This window comes from Lepidothrix coronata, unplaced genomic scaffold (assembly GCF_001604755.1).
Source record: "Lepidothrix coronata isolate B3197 unplaced genomic scaffold, Lepidothrix_coronata-1.0 Scaffold84, whole genome shotgun sequence".
NCBI lineage: Eukaryota > Metazoa > Chordata > Aves > Passeriformes > Pipridae > Lepidothrix > Lepidothrix coronata.
Genome location: NW_016690264.1, coordinates 1,880,876 through 1,896,453, shown reverse-complemented (window position 1 = coordinate 1,896,453; position 15,578 = coordinate 1,880,876). Strand labels below are relative to the sequence as shown.

Sequence of the window (15,578 nt, the reverse complement as noted above, 5' to 3'; positions counted from 1 at the left end):
TAGGCAAAAGAACAGCTGTTGGGTGCTCTCCTCTCAGCATAGGGCCATTTGCTTTCACAGAGCTGTATTGTGTTTGTTTCTCTGCTTGACAGCTTGGAAAAAGGTTTAGTTTCCTGTGGGTTTATTGTTTTGCAAATATTTTCATTTCTGACCTTGCATCTCTTGAGGGGACTTGCTTTGGCATTTTCCATATCCCCTTAGAATGCTGAACATCATTTGTGAGTAGGGACATTAATAGCCTGGAAGTCCCATAGGGGTTGTGGCATCCTTTTAAGAAAAAACCGTATTCTGTTCCAGCTGAGGTACAGGAGTTTGCTTGTATGATTAATTTATGACACATTTCTGTCTAGAATAGGCTCAGTGGTGACACTGGATTTGTTTGTCCTTATTTCTCCCAAGGCAAGTCTTGTTAAGTGTTAAAGATCTGATTTGGGTGACATAACACTAGTGAGGTCTTTTGGGAGTGGCACTTATATGTTCTTTTGGGTTCAACAAGCACTAAGGAATTAACTTTCCTTAACTTTGTAAAAATCAAAGATACTGAAGATTTACTTAAATAAAGATATTTTGTACCAGCAAAGTCAGCATAGATGTGTTGTGGCAATAGAACTATGTTTAGGTGATCTGCATTTTCCCCAGAGGTAGCGGTTTTATTCCACAATTAAGTCAGTTTAGCAGCACCATTTCATATATGCATAAAACTGGAAAATGGGATTTCCCTCTTTTTTCTCTTCTGAATGTCAAATTCTCCTTGAAATATTGGTGGTTAAAACCCTTGAGCACAGGGAAGAGTATACTGTAATCACTATCTCCTGCCTAATTTTTAATATTTGATGTTTGATTGGATGTTTCTTCTCACATTAGTGTCAGTCATCAGATCTTGCTTAACATATGTATTGCCCTGCTGTTTAGAACAATAATTCTTGAAGAACAGTTTAGTACCCATAATTTATCCTTATTAGTCTACTATATGTATTGATTCAAATCATTCCAGAGTGGGATAAATTTGTTAAAAAGAACTGGTATTTCATCTTACATTCCCTGAATTATTTTTCCATAAATGTATTTGGGTTTATAGTTCCCTAAGGAAAAATGGACCCTAAATTAAGAGACAGATTGATGGTGGCTGTATATATTGGATAATAATTTTATGTGATTCAGGGAGGAATTTTATTTCTGTAAAAAAGGAGAAGATGTCACTGTGATCAAAATATAGAGTTGGAATGCAACTATTTGGTCACATCCCTAGCACAATTGTTCAGTATAATTTTCAGCAAGTAACTAGGGCCTCATACTGTTCTGGATTGCCAGTGAATTCAGTAGAAATAGGAGGAGTCTGTTTTATGTCCTGTTTTCCTTTTTTTTTTGCCTTTGTTAATGGGATACAGGTATTCAAGTACTTTGTGGAATGGGAGGAAGATTAGTAAGTTTGTATCTGTAAAATTCTCTGAGAATCCCTGGAGATGGATGTTCAATACATGCAATTTTAATAAGTATATGTAAAACATAAGAGTTTAGCTGTCACAACCATTAATGCATAAATGTTTTAAATATTAGATTATAAATGGATCAAAGTATTACTAAACTCCTAGGGTCATGAGCTGTAGGAAGAGACATTCCACCTTTTCAGTTGTGTTATTTGTTCCTTTTTTTGAGTTCACAAGGTTTGTATTTCTAAACCTTATGAAGCAGATTCCTTCTATACACATAGATGTTTGACTTCTGCCTTTTGCAGAAAGGCATGAATATTCCTGTTTTTCATTTCCCAGAGCTACTGTGTGAATTTTCAGTTTTTCATTATACTCATGTAAAAGACATGAAGGGAGTATAATGAAAAAGAAGTGTTTTCTTTTAATTAAGATGCAAGCTTTGAAAAGAGCTTCCCATGATGTTCACTGTAAAGTTATTTCTCATCCAATTAAATCTCTATCTGATATCAAGAACTGTTCTTTTTTTTTTGCTGTAACAGAGTGCTCTGAAGCCTTCCAGGTGTTTCCCTAAACATCAGTTTGCAGCTGTCAAAAAAGTAGCACATGCACAGCTGCAGAAGAAAATCTAATGGTGATTGAGTCTGCTAAGGGACACCCTAGAAACCTTTCCACTTCCACTGATTTGGGTGGAAGTTGAGGGTGTTCAGCACCTCTATAGCTTAACCCTTTGCAGAAGTGCATCCCAGATCCTGAGTTTCCCTTACAATCAGGAGCTGACACTGGAGCTGAATGCTGAGTAGGACATTCATGCTTATCTGCATATCTGCTATCAAGGGCATATTTGTCATTCTGATTTTCAAAAATCAATCAGCTGCACCTCAAAAAGTCTACCCTGTCCCCTCCTGACTTTTCTAAGAGCAAGAAAGTCTGGAGAATGCTGTAAATGTACAAAGCTAAAAAAGGTAGCCACTGTTAGAGGATTGATTTTGCTGTAAGCTGGCACAGCCTCACATTGTTTTATCACCAATCAAGAGATCATCTTCATTCTGGAGACAGTGTCTCAAATTTTGATTTCTTGCCATAGGTTTTGCTTCTCCATTCTTGATGCATCTAATTCTGTTTTCTTAACCTGATCTTCCAGACAGTGTTTGTCAGAAAAGATGTGGACACAACAAAGGTTCCCCCTTGCAATCTCATAGCCTAAGGTCAAGGAATATGAATCATAAATGGAGGGCAATGCCAATACGTGCCCTCCTACAAAAGAAGATCCTTGTGCAGAACAAGAATTTGATATTACAAATAATCCTTAAGCTATGTTGATCACGTTGCACTCAATCAGGTTAATGAGGTCAGAAATGTCTGTGTGCTTATACTAGGTCCATCAGAAGGAAGCTGCAATAAAAACTCTCATCAGCCCTAAATCCTCTTCATTAAGAGATTTTCGTGTGAGTTGATTTTGTTCTTAAAGGAATAGTAAACAATTGTCTCTGAATTTTTCCTACCTCGTGGCATATATCCTCTGATTTATTTGTTAGAGCCCCTTGACTTCCATCTTGTGGTACAGTAGTCGTAAAGAAGAAGTAATCTTTTTCCTGATTTACTCTATGGAGCACAAAGTTTAGCTGTTCTCTTAGCCATTAGAAGGCCCATTCTGACAATCCATGGAATAGTTTTTTTTTAGTCAAGATCCACTGCTTTTCTGTCCTTCCAGAGAACAAAACTCAAAAGTCGGTATAGAATATGATAGTTTGTTAAAGAAATAATTGTGAATTTTGTTTTCTTAATTTATTTGAGCTGGGTAAACTCAGCTACTACCAAGACAATGTCATCTTGAATTCATTCTGTATTCTCCAAATTATAAAGAGATGATGTCCTTTTGGTTTGCATTTGCTTTGAGGTTATTCCAGTAATCCAGTCAGTGTGGCATTAATATTAATATTTAGGCAGTGCTGCCAGTATGAATGGCACAATTGAAGTTAGACAGACAAATTTGAAGAGCCATGCAGACCTTTTCTCTTCCTCAAACAAATTGTATTCTGGAAGTTCAGGTTCTCTGCAGATGCACATCTGTGTAGAAAGGCAAGGGTTGTAGGGAGAAGCAATATCCTCTTTCAAGACAGTAATGTAGTTGGAGTACAAAATCTAGATTATTTGACTCAAAACCCTTCAGCTTTCAGTCTGTATAGAGGGAATGGGCAAAACTCCTTCCATTCTACATAGCAGCACCTCACGGAGGGGTGTGAGAACATTTCCATGCTCCCACAAAGTGCGCTGTCCTTTTTCGTTATGAGGAAAGGTCCTTGCTCTGAAATGGTGAAGGGTGACAAGGAGTTCCTTGATGCAACAGCCTGACTGGGAACTGGATTGATAATGAGGAGACTCATTTCACTGTTTGCTGAATTGTCAGGGAAAGCTAAAACAACCCATCACCATCAGTGTCAACCAGTCTGTGTTCTTATGGGAGAGAATCCGTTTCTTTTAAGTGGAGCCACTTATATCTCTAGGTCTTGGCTGAAATCTTACACATGACCAGATTTAGCTAAGTGTATAATCTCACCATGACAGTGATGTGTGGCCAACTGTAGAGCAAGCATTTAAGTGTTCTTTTGCCTGGAGTTTAAAAATTACAACAATAAATTACTTATATTATAGCATTTCAGCCAACAATTTTTTTCACAGTTGAGACTTGAAAAAAAAAAAAAGCAATGGCTGCAACTCCATTAAAGTTTTATGAAACAAAGTGAGAAGAAAAAATAATTTGATATCTGCTGCCTTGTATGTTCAGGAAATGCACAAAATGCAGAAGCAATGCTAAAAAAACCACTGTGGCATCTTTCTGGCTGGTTTATCGTGTTCCACATGTTTCTGACATGGCTCATTACAAACCAGGTCAGAGAAGGACACTTGGTGCCCTCCTCAAGTTCGCTTGCCAGGGATGGGATTGCTGGACTAGTCTCATCAGTTCAAATTCCCTTCAGAGACAAATCCTTGCCTTAATTCTTCCTCCAGGGAAGCAGGGCCTGGCAGTGCTGTCTGCTTGTTTACACTGATGGTGTTAACTGCTTCCTCTCAACTCGCCTCTGTATTCAATCTGCTCCACAGTTCAAGTTGAAGGAAATGCTGAACAGACAGCCCTAGTCATAACAACCAGGCACTTACCTTCACTAGTGACTAATCCCTCCTGGAATCCTTTCTGGCTGGAAGCTGGAATAATATGAACATCATGCAGCTTCGAGAGGCCAGTCCTGATGACTGTTGGACAATTCACCGCAATACAAGACCCTGTCCTTACATCTTAGCTACTAGGAATTCAACCTTATGATGTGCTGTGCATGTTTCTTTTCAGTGACCCCAGTGCCATATGAGATCAGAACTCTAAGAAGCCACTGAAGCCTCAGTGGTGACCTCTTGAATTATTGATGTTGCCACTTAATGAGGTATGTGTGTGTGTGTGCCCCCACACAGGGGATCCCCCTCTATTTATCAAAAGGTTTGGCATGAATACAGTAAAAGAAAAGCCTGAGAAAAGACAGCAAAAATTGTAGGTCCTTGGAACAGGATCACACAGATTCCACACAGAGCCCTGTTCCCAGCCTGGTTTGGTGTCGGGGTGCAAGCAGTCACTCTCTGCCACAACTATTGCTCAGGAAGTCTCTGTGGATGGAGAAAGGCAGCAGAGACCTTCAGTGTCAGTGCAGAAGAAAGGCTTTCCACAGGGTTGTCTGTGGCTTCTCTCTGAACAAGCTGGTGGCTTTTGGAGTAGACAGAAGTGTGTCCCATCACAACATGTCTTGATCTGGCATTCACTGAGTGTGTTTAGAAGAGTGATTAAACATCTTTTAGCTACAAAGAGGGTCCACTCATCTTTGACAAAAGGCACTGCTGGGGACTTCTGTCCCTAAAGAGGTCACCACAGGATACAAAACGGAGAATGAACAGGTCTTCTGTGCAAGGCACACTTAACATGTTGCCATAGAAACCAGTTACTTAATTCAGGCATACACAATTCTTCCAGCCCCCAGTGAATTCCAGTAATGGGTTTATTATATCACACTTCATTGGTGTCATCTGTCACACAGACACTCACATAAATGAACCAGCCTTTGATTCAAAACTCCCTTCCCCTAGCTAGACCCAATAGGGAAAGGGTCTCCTTTTAGGTCTGGTGGCTATGAACAGGTCAGTGTTCTACCTCACTTTGCATGCTAACAACTTTCTTTCATGCAAATATCATGCTCAATGGAGGAGAACATTTGTTTCCATTTCCTGATATTCCAGTTTATTAAAAATATGCTCTTAATCTCTCAGATCCTTGAGTGCACGTGCTGTCAGGATGCAGGTCCAAACATTTTGATCCGTGTTTCCTCCATAGGATGTTTGAACTGTAAGTCACACTAAAATCTGGCACAATGTTGTGATAATTTCTCCTTTTGTTTGGGCTTGAGTTTTAATTTATATTAGCTGACCTGAAGGCTCATTTTAGGCTCTATGACTATGTAGTACAGCGTTTTTAAGTTAGCAAAGCAGATAGAGGGACAAGTAGGTAAAAAAGGTCTCAGTTGATGCATAAGGCTCCATGCCAGTATTCCCTGTAGATGCACTTACAGTAGATGAACAGACTTTAAAAATGTGAGGTTGGTTTTAGTACATGAACTAATGATGGGGATCTTAGGATCTCAGATAGATAGATTCTATCTGCAAAAGTACTCTGGATCTGAACAGGTGTAACGAGTTTAATAAATGCTTGAGTAAAAGAAAATGAAAAGAGATATTAGAAAGTAATCTCCTTGCATTTCTACATTAGTTGTTCCCCAATGCCTGACACCTTCTCTCTCAGCTGTATCTTATCTGGGATAGAATGGAGATGTGTGACCCTCTCAGAGGAGAAAAATAAGGGACAATCTACCAGAGACAAGGGATATACCTTAACTTATTGATACACTATATTCTGTTGTGACATTGTCACATCACTCATCCAAATGACTTCCATTCTCATCTCCTAAAATTTTCTCTTCTGCTAAGGTTTCTACCCTGCTACCAGGAAAAGCCTTTCATGGTCTTGGAGGACCACCAGAATGTGCCGACTCAGGGAGATGCATCTCAGTTTACAGATGTGTGGAGGTTACTGCAGCTCTACCACCTTCTCCTTTCACACCTACATTTTCAGTTCTGGGAGCCAGTTGACCTGAAATCGTGTTTCATTATGTGTCCCAGCATGGGTTTTAAACTTAAGTGTTCTCAGTAAACCATGTCTTTTTTTTTATTCCTTTTGTGCCCTGTTAAAAAAGGAACTTGTGTCTCTTCTCCAAATGAATAAGACCCAAGAAAAACCTGAGTGTCCTGTGGTGGAAATTACTTTAGCACCCTCAGTAAAGAAAACTGGTGTTTACCTCAAGCACTGGTTAGCATTTAAATTGAAACAGTTTGGATCACTTCAGAAGCTGTCAGCTTGTGATGTGAGCCCCTCAGCAATTCAAGGCTTAGCCAGAATCAGTAGTAGATTCTGGATAGGTCAGAGTAAAGGTGAAAAAGAAACAGAGAACACTGAAGAAAATAGTGGTGAGGATTCAAGAACTGCCTTCCAAGTCACTTGAGTCAGTGTTTGAGGAGGTGCCCTGGTGACATTTGTGACATCTTCAAAACGAAGTGTAAAGCTGCAGTTCTGAGATGCATGGGCAAAGCTCCTGTGAGACTTGCAGTAACAGTAGCAGTGTCACTCAGGCAAATCTGATCAGGTATCACTTTAAATAACTACACTCTGCTTCCCTTTATTTCCATTCACAAAAGAATCTGCTGTGTCATGCTGCTGACCTGAAAAGCCTAACGCTTCTGCACCCTTGCAATAGTGACGTTACATGGATTGATTAAGAGGTCTCTGTAAAGCCTGTCCAGAACTTGACAATCCTTTTGGGTTAATGTGCTGTGAAACAGTGTTTGTCTTGTTCTCTGTTAAGTTGCCATACAGATTCCTGTGCTCTGCTGTACAGCTTCACCTCCTCCCATGGAGGAAGTGACCTCTCTATGTGTTCAATTAATGTTCATGGGAGTATTTGGGATCTGCAAGGGTATAACCTGTAAATATAGGACTGTTCTTACTATTACTATTGCTTTCTGACATCTACCACCACAGAGTAGATTGATTAAGCATACACATACTCACTTCAGTGTAGTTGCTGCCCAAGTTGACAGAATCATTTTGACACTTGTAAACAAAGGCTTGTGTTGGATGAATGTTTTATTATTTGATTTTCTGCCATCCACTTCTCAGATTCGTTGTAGCAGCAACACATGGTCTTAATGATAATCCCCAAGGTTAAGGAAGCACAAAAGCCAACATAGTGCAGGGCAACAGGGAAAGTGTACTAGAGAAGGAAGAGTTGTTTTGCATTTAAGGCCAAGGCATTTGCCTCAGACCCTGCATTCTGTCTCTTACTCAACCAGAATTGTCCTGTTTTACCACAAAACACTTCACCTTTTTGTGCTGCTCTTTCCCAATCTGTGAAATGGAAGCAGGACCCTTGTATGTGTGCTGAAGATCATTAACTGGATCTTGCAAAGCACTTCCAGATTTTTGATTGGAAGGCACACAAGAGTGGAAAATTATATTACTTGCTGAGATTCTGTGTTGACGTGGCAAATTGTAATCCCTCTACAGAAGACATTTGGATGTCTTTGACTTAAATTAATCATCCTAACTGACCAGCAGAATTACTACTCCCAGAAATAAGATAGTTTAGTAGTCAGATGATCTGTTCCAGATTTCTAATATGCAGAGATGTTTCTTAGCCTGTTGCACAAAGATGAACTCGGTCTCTCCTTACTACTGTTTCCCTGTCTCCGGTATAGTACACTAGTTTCTTTTCACGTGCATTTTGAAGTGCACTGCTAGAACACAGGATTTTTTGAAGCCTGTCTGGACCATTCACCTCACCCCTAAGCTAAATTTCCAGCAAAGTATTACTGATGAATCTTCATGATCACTTCCAGACAGAGAAACCAAAAAGATTATGACTTCTCCAAGGAAGAGAGAAGGAAATAAAAGGAAGTGAAAAGACTCCAGCCTCTGTTGTGAATATAGGAATATTTTATGATCTCCCTTTGTACCATTATGTCTTCTCTATAAAATGATACCAAGATATTTACCTTCTTTCCCATCTAAACTGTGTCAAGATTGATGAATGAAAGGAATTTTAACTAAACTGAGTGTCTGATTACTAAGAGTAGTTAATATTCTTGTCAGAGGAATTTATCAGAGTAACTGTATATTTATTAAAAAAAAATCCTTTTGCATATGTTTAATAACAGAATATTCATACCAAGGGAGGGGCTTTTCCCACTGTTGAATAGTGAAGCCTGGCTGCTCACTCCCACTTCCTGCTTCTAAGCAGTTTCATTTCTGGAGCCTGCTTGATACAATCAGCAGTCACCATCAGCAAGAAAAATTACATTAAACTTAGGGGAATGATCTGTTTAAAACCATTCAATCATCTAGGAACTATTTATATGGAGAAGAAAATGAAACACCATGCAGTTCATGTCATCCTAAAGTAGGAAAATGGTTTGGATAAATCAGACTCTACAAATGTGTATTTCCCTACATCTGCTTTGTTGGAATTATAGCTCAGTTATTGGCATCTGCAGTGTACAATTAGGCAACATTAATCCTATTCTGTGAAAGCTCTCATAAAATAAATTTGTTAAAGTATTTCCATTCATTTTCATTGATATACAATTTCTCTTCTTCTTCCACTTTATTTTCTTAACACAAAGCCCTTTGGGATGGGCTACCTTTCTGAATTTATACGCACAGTATGTGTTTTAGCACCTACTCTCTGGTTTTCAGGCCCTCTTCAGCTGTTTGACATTAAACTTAGTCCAAGCCTCAGTTATTGCTTACCTCTCCTCTGGTGCAGGGCACTGCATCTGAATACCTGGAAGTGCACATGGAGCCCTCCTCAATGAGATCATCCTGGAGCCCAAAAGTAGCTGTACAGTTGACAGAGAAATACTTGTAGGGCCTCCAAGTCAGCCCATAATCCTGGGATCTTTCCAACACCATTGCAGCCGGGCGAGGTGACTTGAACACAGCAATGACGTGGGTCAGGTAGAATTCTGTTTCAAAGTCCAGTCGGATTTCTTCCCTGTGTACCCCTTGGGCAGACTGCCACCAGGAGACGGGGTTTGCAAAGAAATCATCCGTCATGTCAGCAGGGAGGTGGGAGTTGTCAGGCTGGTTGGCGTTGCATTTGGTGCAGCGAGGCTGCCCACAGCCGCGGGAGGGGCGGTGCAGGAGGTTGTGGTCGGGGTAGGAGCAGTACAGCTCTGTGCTGTTCTGGCCACACGTGGTGAGGGTGACTGGTGTCCTCCCTGCCGCAAGGTTTCCCACTGGAGGGTTGCAGGCACGGCCATTGCAGCGGAAGGCTCGCGGTCTTGTGGGGTCTGAAAGAGGGGCAAAAAAAAGACAACAAGTAGAACTTCTCAAATACTTCTCAGGGTGTAACGCAGGTGACGATACAAATGTTTGGAGTCCTCATCTGGGGACTGACATCCAAGAGGACACCTTCAAAGGAGAGCTGCTTCATCTTTTCACACTAAGTTTTTGAGGCAGTTTCTCAATTAATGTAGTCCTTGTGTTTGGTGCCTAACTCAGAAACTGATGTTTATGGTGCTTAACCTTAATTTCTGTTGAAAATGCAGTTGTGTTGGTCCACTGAATTTTATGTTTAACCAGAGAAATCTTGTGTTGTCTTACTTTCACTCTAGTAAAGATCTGTATTGACTGAATCTATTCAATGCATTTATTTTCATTGTTATCAGAGAGCAAAGTCAAACTGGAGTGTACACTGTAGATACATTAAGAAAAGAGATGATTCCTGCCCAACAGATTACAGACACTAATTACACATAAAAACACGTAAAGAAAGCATGTATTTCTACAGCTGAGTGTTGAGCTTCTACTGCTCCTAATAAGATCAGGGGGAGTTATTAATTCATAGCAGAGCTGAAAATCAAGTCTATCTTTTGTTTAAATACTTTGACATGGAGATAGATGACTACATTCTGCTTACCAAGTTTGCAAATATTGGCAAATTTTTGGCATCTTCAATGGATATATTTACTTATTTCTAAATTAAGAAAAGGTAGGGATAACTACAAAGTCTCAATATTTTTTGAAAATCACAAGTTTCTTGTGAAGTGGAATTAAAGGTCATTCCAAAACCTTATTACTACGCTGGAGAAAACTGCATTTCTAATGACATACCATGTCCTCTTTGCAACTTAACACTCTAGAAGGAGTTAAAGACTGACCTTGCAAGGTCATAAATCTAATCCAAGAGGTCACAAGTCAGATGACTGGATGTAGGTCCTACAGGAAATGACCCTTCCAATGAAACATAGGATGACCATAAACCCTGAGTAATCTAGGAGCAGTTCAAAGGTCAGCTATTAGTTCAACATTCTAGGTAAAATTTTAAAATCCCTACTCAATTTATGTTCAGCCTTTCCTCAGGTAAAATTAATTTAAAAATCAAGTTAGGTCAAAGAAAGGAGCCTCCAATTTGGCCTTATAGAAGTACTCAAAGTACTTATAAAAGTGTCAGATTGACACCCCTCTTTCCCAAAGGAAAGTTTAAGGTGAAAAAATGTGTCCGACATACACTGTTTTGTTTCTGAGTTGGCTCTGTCCTTAGTTCTTCAGTGACATCTCTGCCAGACCAGGAAAGAAAGGTCAGACATGGACATTATTTTGGAAAACACCTCATACATTTTGCTTCCCAGGATTAGGACACAAAATAGAATTATTTTATGTCCACTGAATCCCATTGACCAAAGGTGTGTACCATTTTAGCTTACATAAAGTGTAAGGTAGTCTTAAACTTCAGGTAGAAAGAAAGGAGATCATACAAAAATGCTCTTGACTACTCTTAGAAACAGGTGGAAGCCACCCTTAAGGTAATTTGGAGTGTGTTTGCTGGCAAAGATTTTTTTTAGTATCCCATTGAAGCCTTAGGAGACTGGCAGAGCTTAGAGGGCAGCAGTGCCTGAATTACATGTGCACCTGGAAGTCTTCAGATCAAAGTAATGAAAGCTGTCCCTCCTCAGTCCCACCAGCCAGCACAGAGATGAGGATTTGCAGAAGTCATCTGGAGAGGAATGGAGAGAAGATGGGGATGTTTGGCTCTATTGGTTCTGTTCTCTGTTCCCCACCTTCAACTGAGCAGGTGATTCTCAGCACTGCTGGAGATCTTCCACCAAGTCCTCACACCATCCCAACTGCTTGATGGCCATTTCAATGTAATTTCTTTCTGATTGTGAACTTCTTGTTCCATCTGAGCCCAGTGCAGTTACAGGGGAACACCAGGAGGTTCAGAGGCTTTTATCTAGGAAGTTCCTTGCAATATCTCTGAGTCTTTTTGTCCTGAGAAGGGACTCAGATTTCCATAGAAGTTGTTTAGGGCTTCCTCCTTTTTGCAGAGCATCTGAAATTCCAAATTTTTATGTGCTCTGGAGGGTAAATTTTACTGAGTCATGCAGAATTCTAGAAATAAAGATAAATCTATACTTATACATATATAATGAGCTACCACTGCATGCCTCAACAATGTCTTTGAGAGTGACATTTAGGTTCATGTTCATGTCCAAACCATTTGGAAAAAAACTACCAGAAATAAGGAAGGCACAGCAATTTCTGTCTTTGAAGTAGATTCAGTATAAACTGATTTTGCTCAGTGCTGCACAAAGGTGTCATCTTTGCCTCCAGAGAATTTCAGTGGGACTGGTCTTACAACTGAGCTTTGAACAAGCATTAGTTCTGAATAAGAGTCAGGTTACTTAGTTTTGATCAGGAATGGATCCGTGTTACAAATGCTATTGGATTATGGATGATTATGGATACATATACCATGTAATTAAAAGGAAGTCCATCTCTATTGATGGATTACACAACTAAAGCTTTCATTGAGGAAATGGGATGCTGGAGTTCCAAATTTAAGAAGTTGTATGAGGGGAAGCTTTGCAGACAAGAATGTGAGAAAGCAAAAAGGGAAACATTTTTAAAAGGGAATGTCTGCTTTTTATATTTCCTATAAATGGGAAATATAAAGCCTTGTATTGAGTTTTGTAGCTGTTTTTTTCTGAACCTGGAAAAGAAAGAAAGATGTTTGTTCTCCTGAACACCAGTCACAAGAACGTTTATCTGCTCTGCCTGCTAATGCAGCAACATCAATAAACAGTTCCTGTCTGAACTGCTGTGTCATTAGGAAAATGGGAGAAGAACAAAGTGCAAATTAGCAGAAGGGAGTTTGAGAGAATGAGAGAGATTGGAAAACAAATCTGCAGTCGATTAAAAGCTTTGTATTTAAAGAAATCAATTGGCAGAACATTACTTGGCCACAAGGACGGTGCAGCCTGTCCATCACTCAGTGATTCTGTGGAAACAACACAAAATGCTGAATCTGGACAGCAAGGGGAGATCGCTGCAGAAGAGAACCAGCAGCCAGACAAACAAACAACTTACCGCAACTGCCAGGAGGACTCACTGAATAATTCATAAAGAACTAAAGAGTTTGATTACGCATGGGCCCTGCATGTTATTATGAAGTTGATTAGATTTTACTCCATGGAGGATGGCTTGGCTCCATAAATGGTATGATTAATTTATTTGTTTGTTTTCTAGTCCCTCAGAGCTGTGCCACAAATTGGCAGGTCACTGGCACATGCTCAGCACGTGTTCCAACAATGGTGTTATCTGATGATTAGGAAATCACACAGTTCAAGGGAGGTCATACTATTGATATTCCTGGGACACCATTTTTAAATGGAGATCTCTTACTTCAGAACCTTGTAATGCAACAGAACATTGTAGACATTAACTAAAAACAGCTTCATTTTTTTTTCACCCCCCCATTGGATACCCAACAGAAGAAAGGTCATATGGCATCTTATCCAAAAGCCTGCTGATGGGACTGGAAAGATGCCTAATATTTTACAAGTGATTTGAATTGGAATTTTTATTTCTTTTCCGTATGCAAATTTATGTTTTTATGTGTTCAGATCTCCTGCAGTTACTCAGGAGAGCAAATTTCACAGATCTGAGAAACAGTAAAACCTTTGGGCATCTTCTGCTGTGTTTTTGATGGATCAGTTTCAGCATGGATGTCCAACCTGGATTTCACTTTTTATACATTATATATCTGTTTAGCTTTTTTCTTAATAACCAAAAACTTTTAAGTTTTATTTTAAAGCTAACCACCCTGGGGAAATGAGTTACTCAAATTTTTATTAGTCAGATCTAGGACTTTATCCTTTAACACTGGTTACAACAGAAGTGCTGTACAACCCTTTGGTTTGCCTGGGACCAACATGTAGTAAGTTTGGCAAGTCTTCATCCATATATGAGTAGCCTGATGTATTTCTGCACTAAAATAGCCCTGATAATTGGGGCTAATGAGCCAGCCTTCATAAATACCCCAGAGGTGAAGTTCAGAACATGCTGTGAAATCAAGGTGCCTCCATGACTTGAGGCAAGGACAGAAGAATTAGGTCCCAGGCCAGGGCTCTCTTCCATTGTGTCCAGTTGCAGTTTGCCTGCCCACATCCCCTCTGGAGCAACAGTGGGCTCCAACACCTACAGCTTTGCTTGCAGACGAGCTGAATAACCTCAGACCAGATGAAACCAAAGCCTGCTGATAACTGGATCCTGCAATTGATTTTAAGTTTGGTGGTGGAAATGGCCTTTTCTGACCCCATCACATACTCTTTCTCAAGGCTCCCATTGGGATGAGAGCTGGCCCAGGTGCTGCTCCCCAGGCCACTGCTTACATGGGGAGGTCTGGGGCTGAAGCAAGATCCCAAGCTGTTGGCAGTCCTGTGTCAAGCTGTGTCTCAATATGCAACAGTTGTCAGATCACTACAGAGTCTGTTTGAGGAAATAATGTCCTCCACCTGCATAAGACCAGGGGAAGGATCATCCAAGTGTCACATCTTACAATATAAACCCTAGGTGTCTGCTCCAGCCTAAGCAGTAAGGTATTTTTTGTTTTGTTTTTGTTGGTTGGTTGGTTGGTTGTTTTTTTCCCCCCATGGCATTATATTTAAAGATCTAAGGAGCCAGTCTTGACAACCTGGACTATCTTCTCTATACAGGGATGGCAGAAGGCAAATATTATACTCCCCACAAATATTATGTGTCAGGTACTCCCCAAACAACTGCCCCATCAATTTGTTTCACTTCTGACCAGCAGGGATCAGCTATAGTGCTGAAAAGGGAGTTTACTGCATAGGCTAAGAAAATATGCCAAAAACATACTTCTCTGTACACTTCTCAGCTCTAAAAAAAGGAATAAAAAATGAACAGGTAACCCTTGTGCTTTCACAGGCTGATAGTGCAACCTTTTGATCAAGCACCAAATATTTATTCAAAGGGACATTGAGTCCTTAGCAGCATCACCTTCAATATCCAGTTGTTTTGCTGCTATTCACCATGTCCTACACTATTATTCTGACTAAGTTTAGCTCTGTACAGAACACACCCCCTCCCTTCAAATTCGCTTTCCAAGCAGTCGGCTGGGGGCTGCATTTCCTTGAAGATTTGTTTTCAGTTCGTGAATGGGATGCCGAGCAAATTTAGGCTACTTTGTAACAGACTGCCTTCTGCAACAGTGTCACCAACTTTACAAGACATCTCTGTAACCTTTCTGTGCTGTGTGTCAACATATGCATCCTATAGGGAGCTTATAACCTAGCCTGGGAAACCAGCGAATGCCCAAAATAAGACATTTGACTAAGGCACAAGTACTCTTCCCCTCATTCTCTGTCATGCTGTGACAGACAGCCTTTTCCCCAAACGGGATACTGAGTAATACGACAGGAGTGTAAATTTATGGGCTGTTTTCAGTTTTTTTAAAAAAAGTCTCTTGCCATTATGGAAGTCTATGTCTGTTATCAGAAGGGCTCTAGCAAGGGAATAATCTGAGCTGAATATACTTGATTGGGCTCTGCCTCTGCTGGAGCTTGCAGGATAGCTGAGCACTTCAATTGCTTTCAAATCACTGCATGAAGAGTGTTGTTCCTGTCCTAATACTCTGAGCATACAGGTGAAATTTAAACCACTGATATGCTTTCCTGTACAGGAAGAGAGATCCCAAG

At 40.2% G+C, this 15,578-nt stretch overlaps 1 protein-coding gene across 1 annotated transcript in view; it reads right to left on the bottom strand.

Moving 5' to 3' along the window:
* The window catches only part of LOC108500124 (netrin-4-like), a 46,105-nt gene that overhangs the window by 28,767 nt on the left and 1,760 nt on the right, over positions 1 to 15,578 (bottom strand). Inside the window, exon 2 of the mRNA XM_017820668.1 lies at positions 9,328 to 9,869. Within this exon, the coding sequence (XP_017676157.1) occupies positions 9,328 to 9,869 (542 nt within the window). The remainder of the gene's footprint in view (positions 1 to 9,327; positions 9,870 to 15,578) is intronic.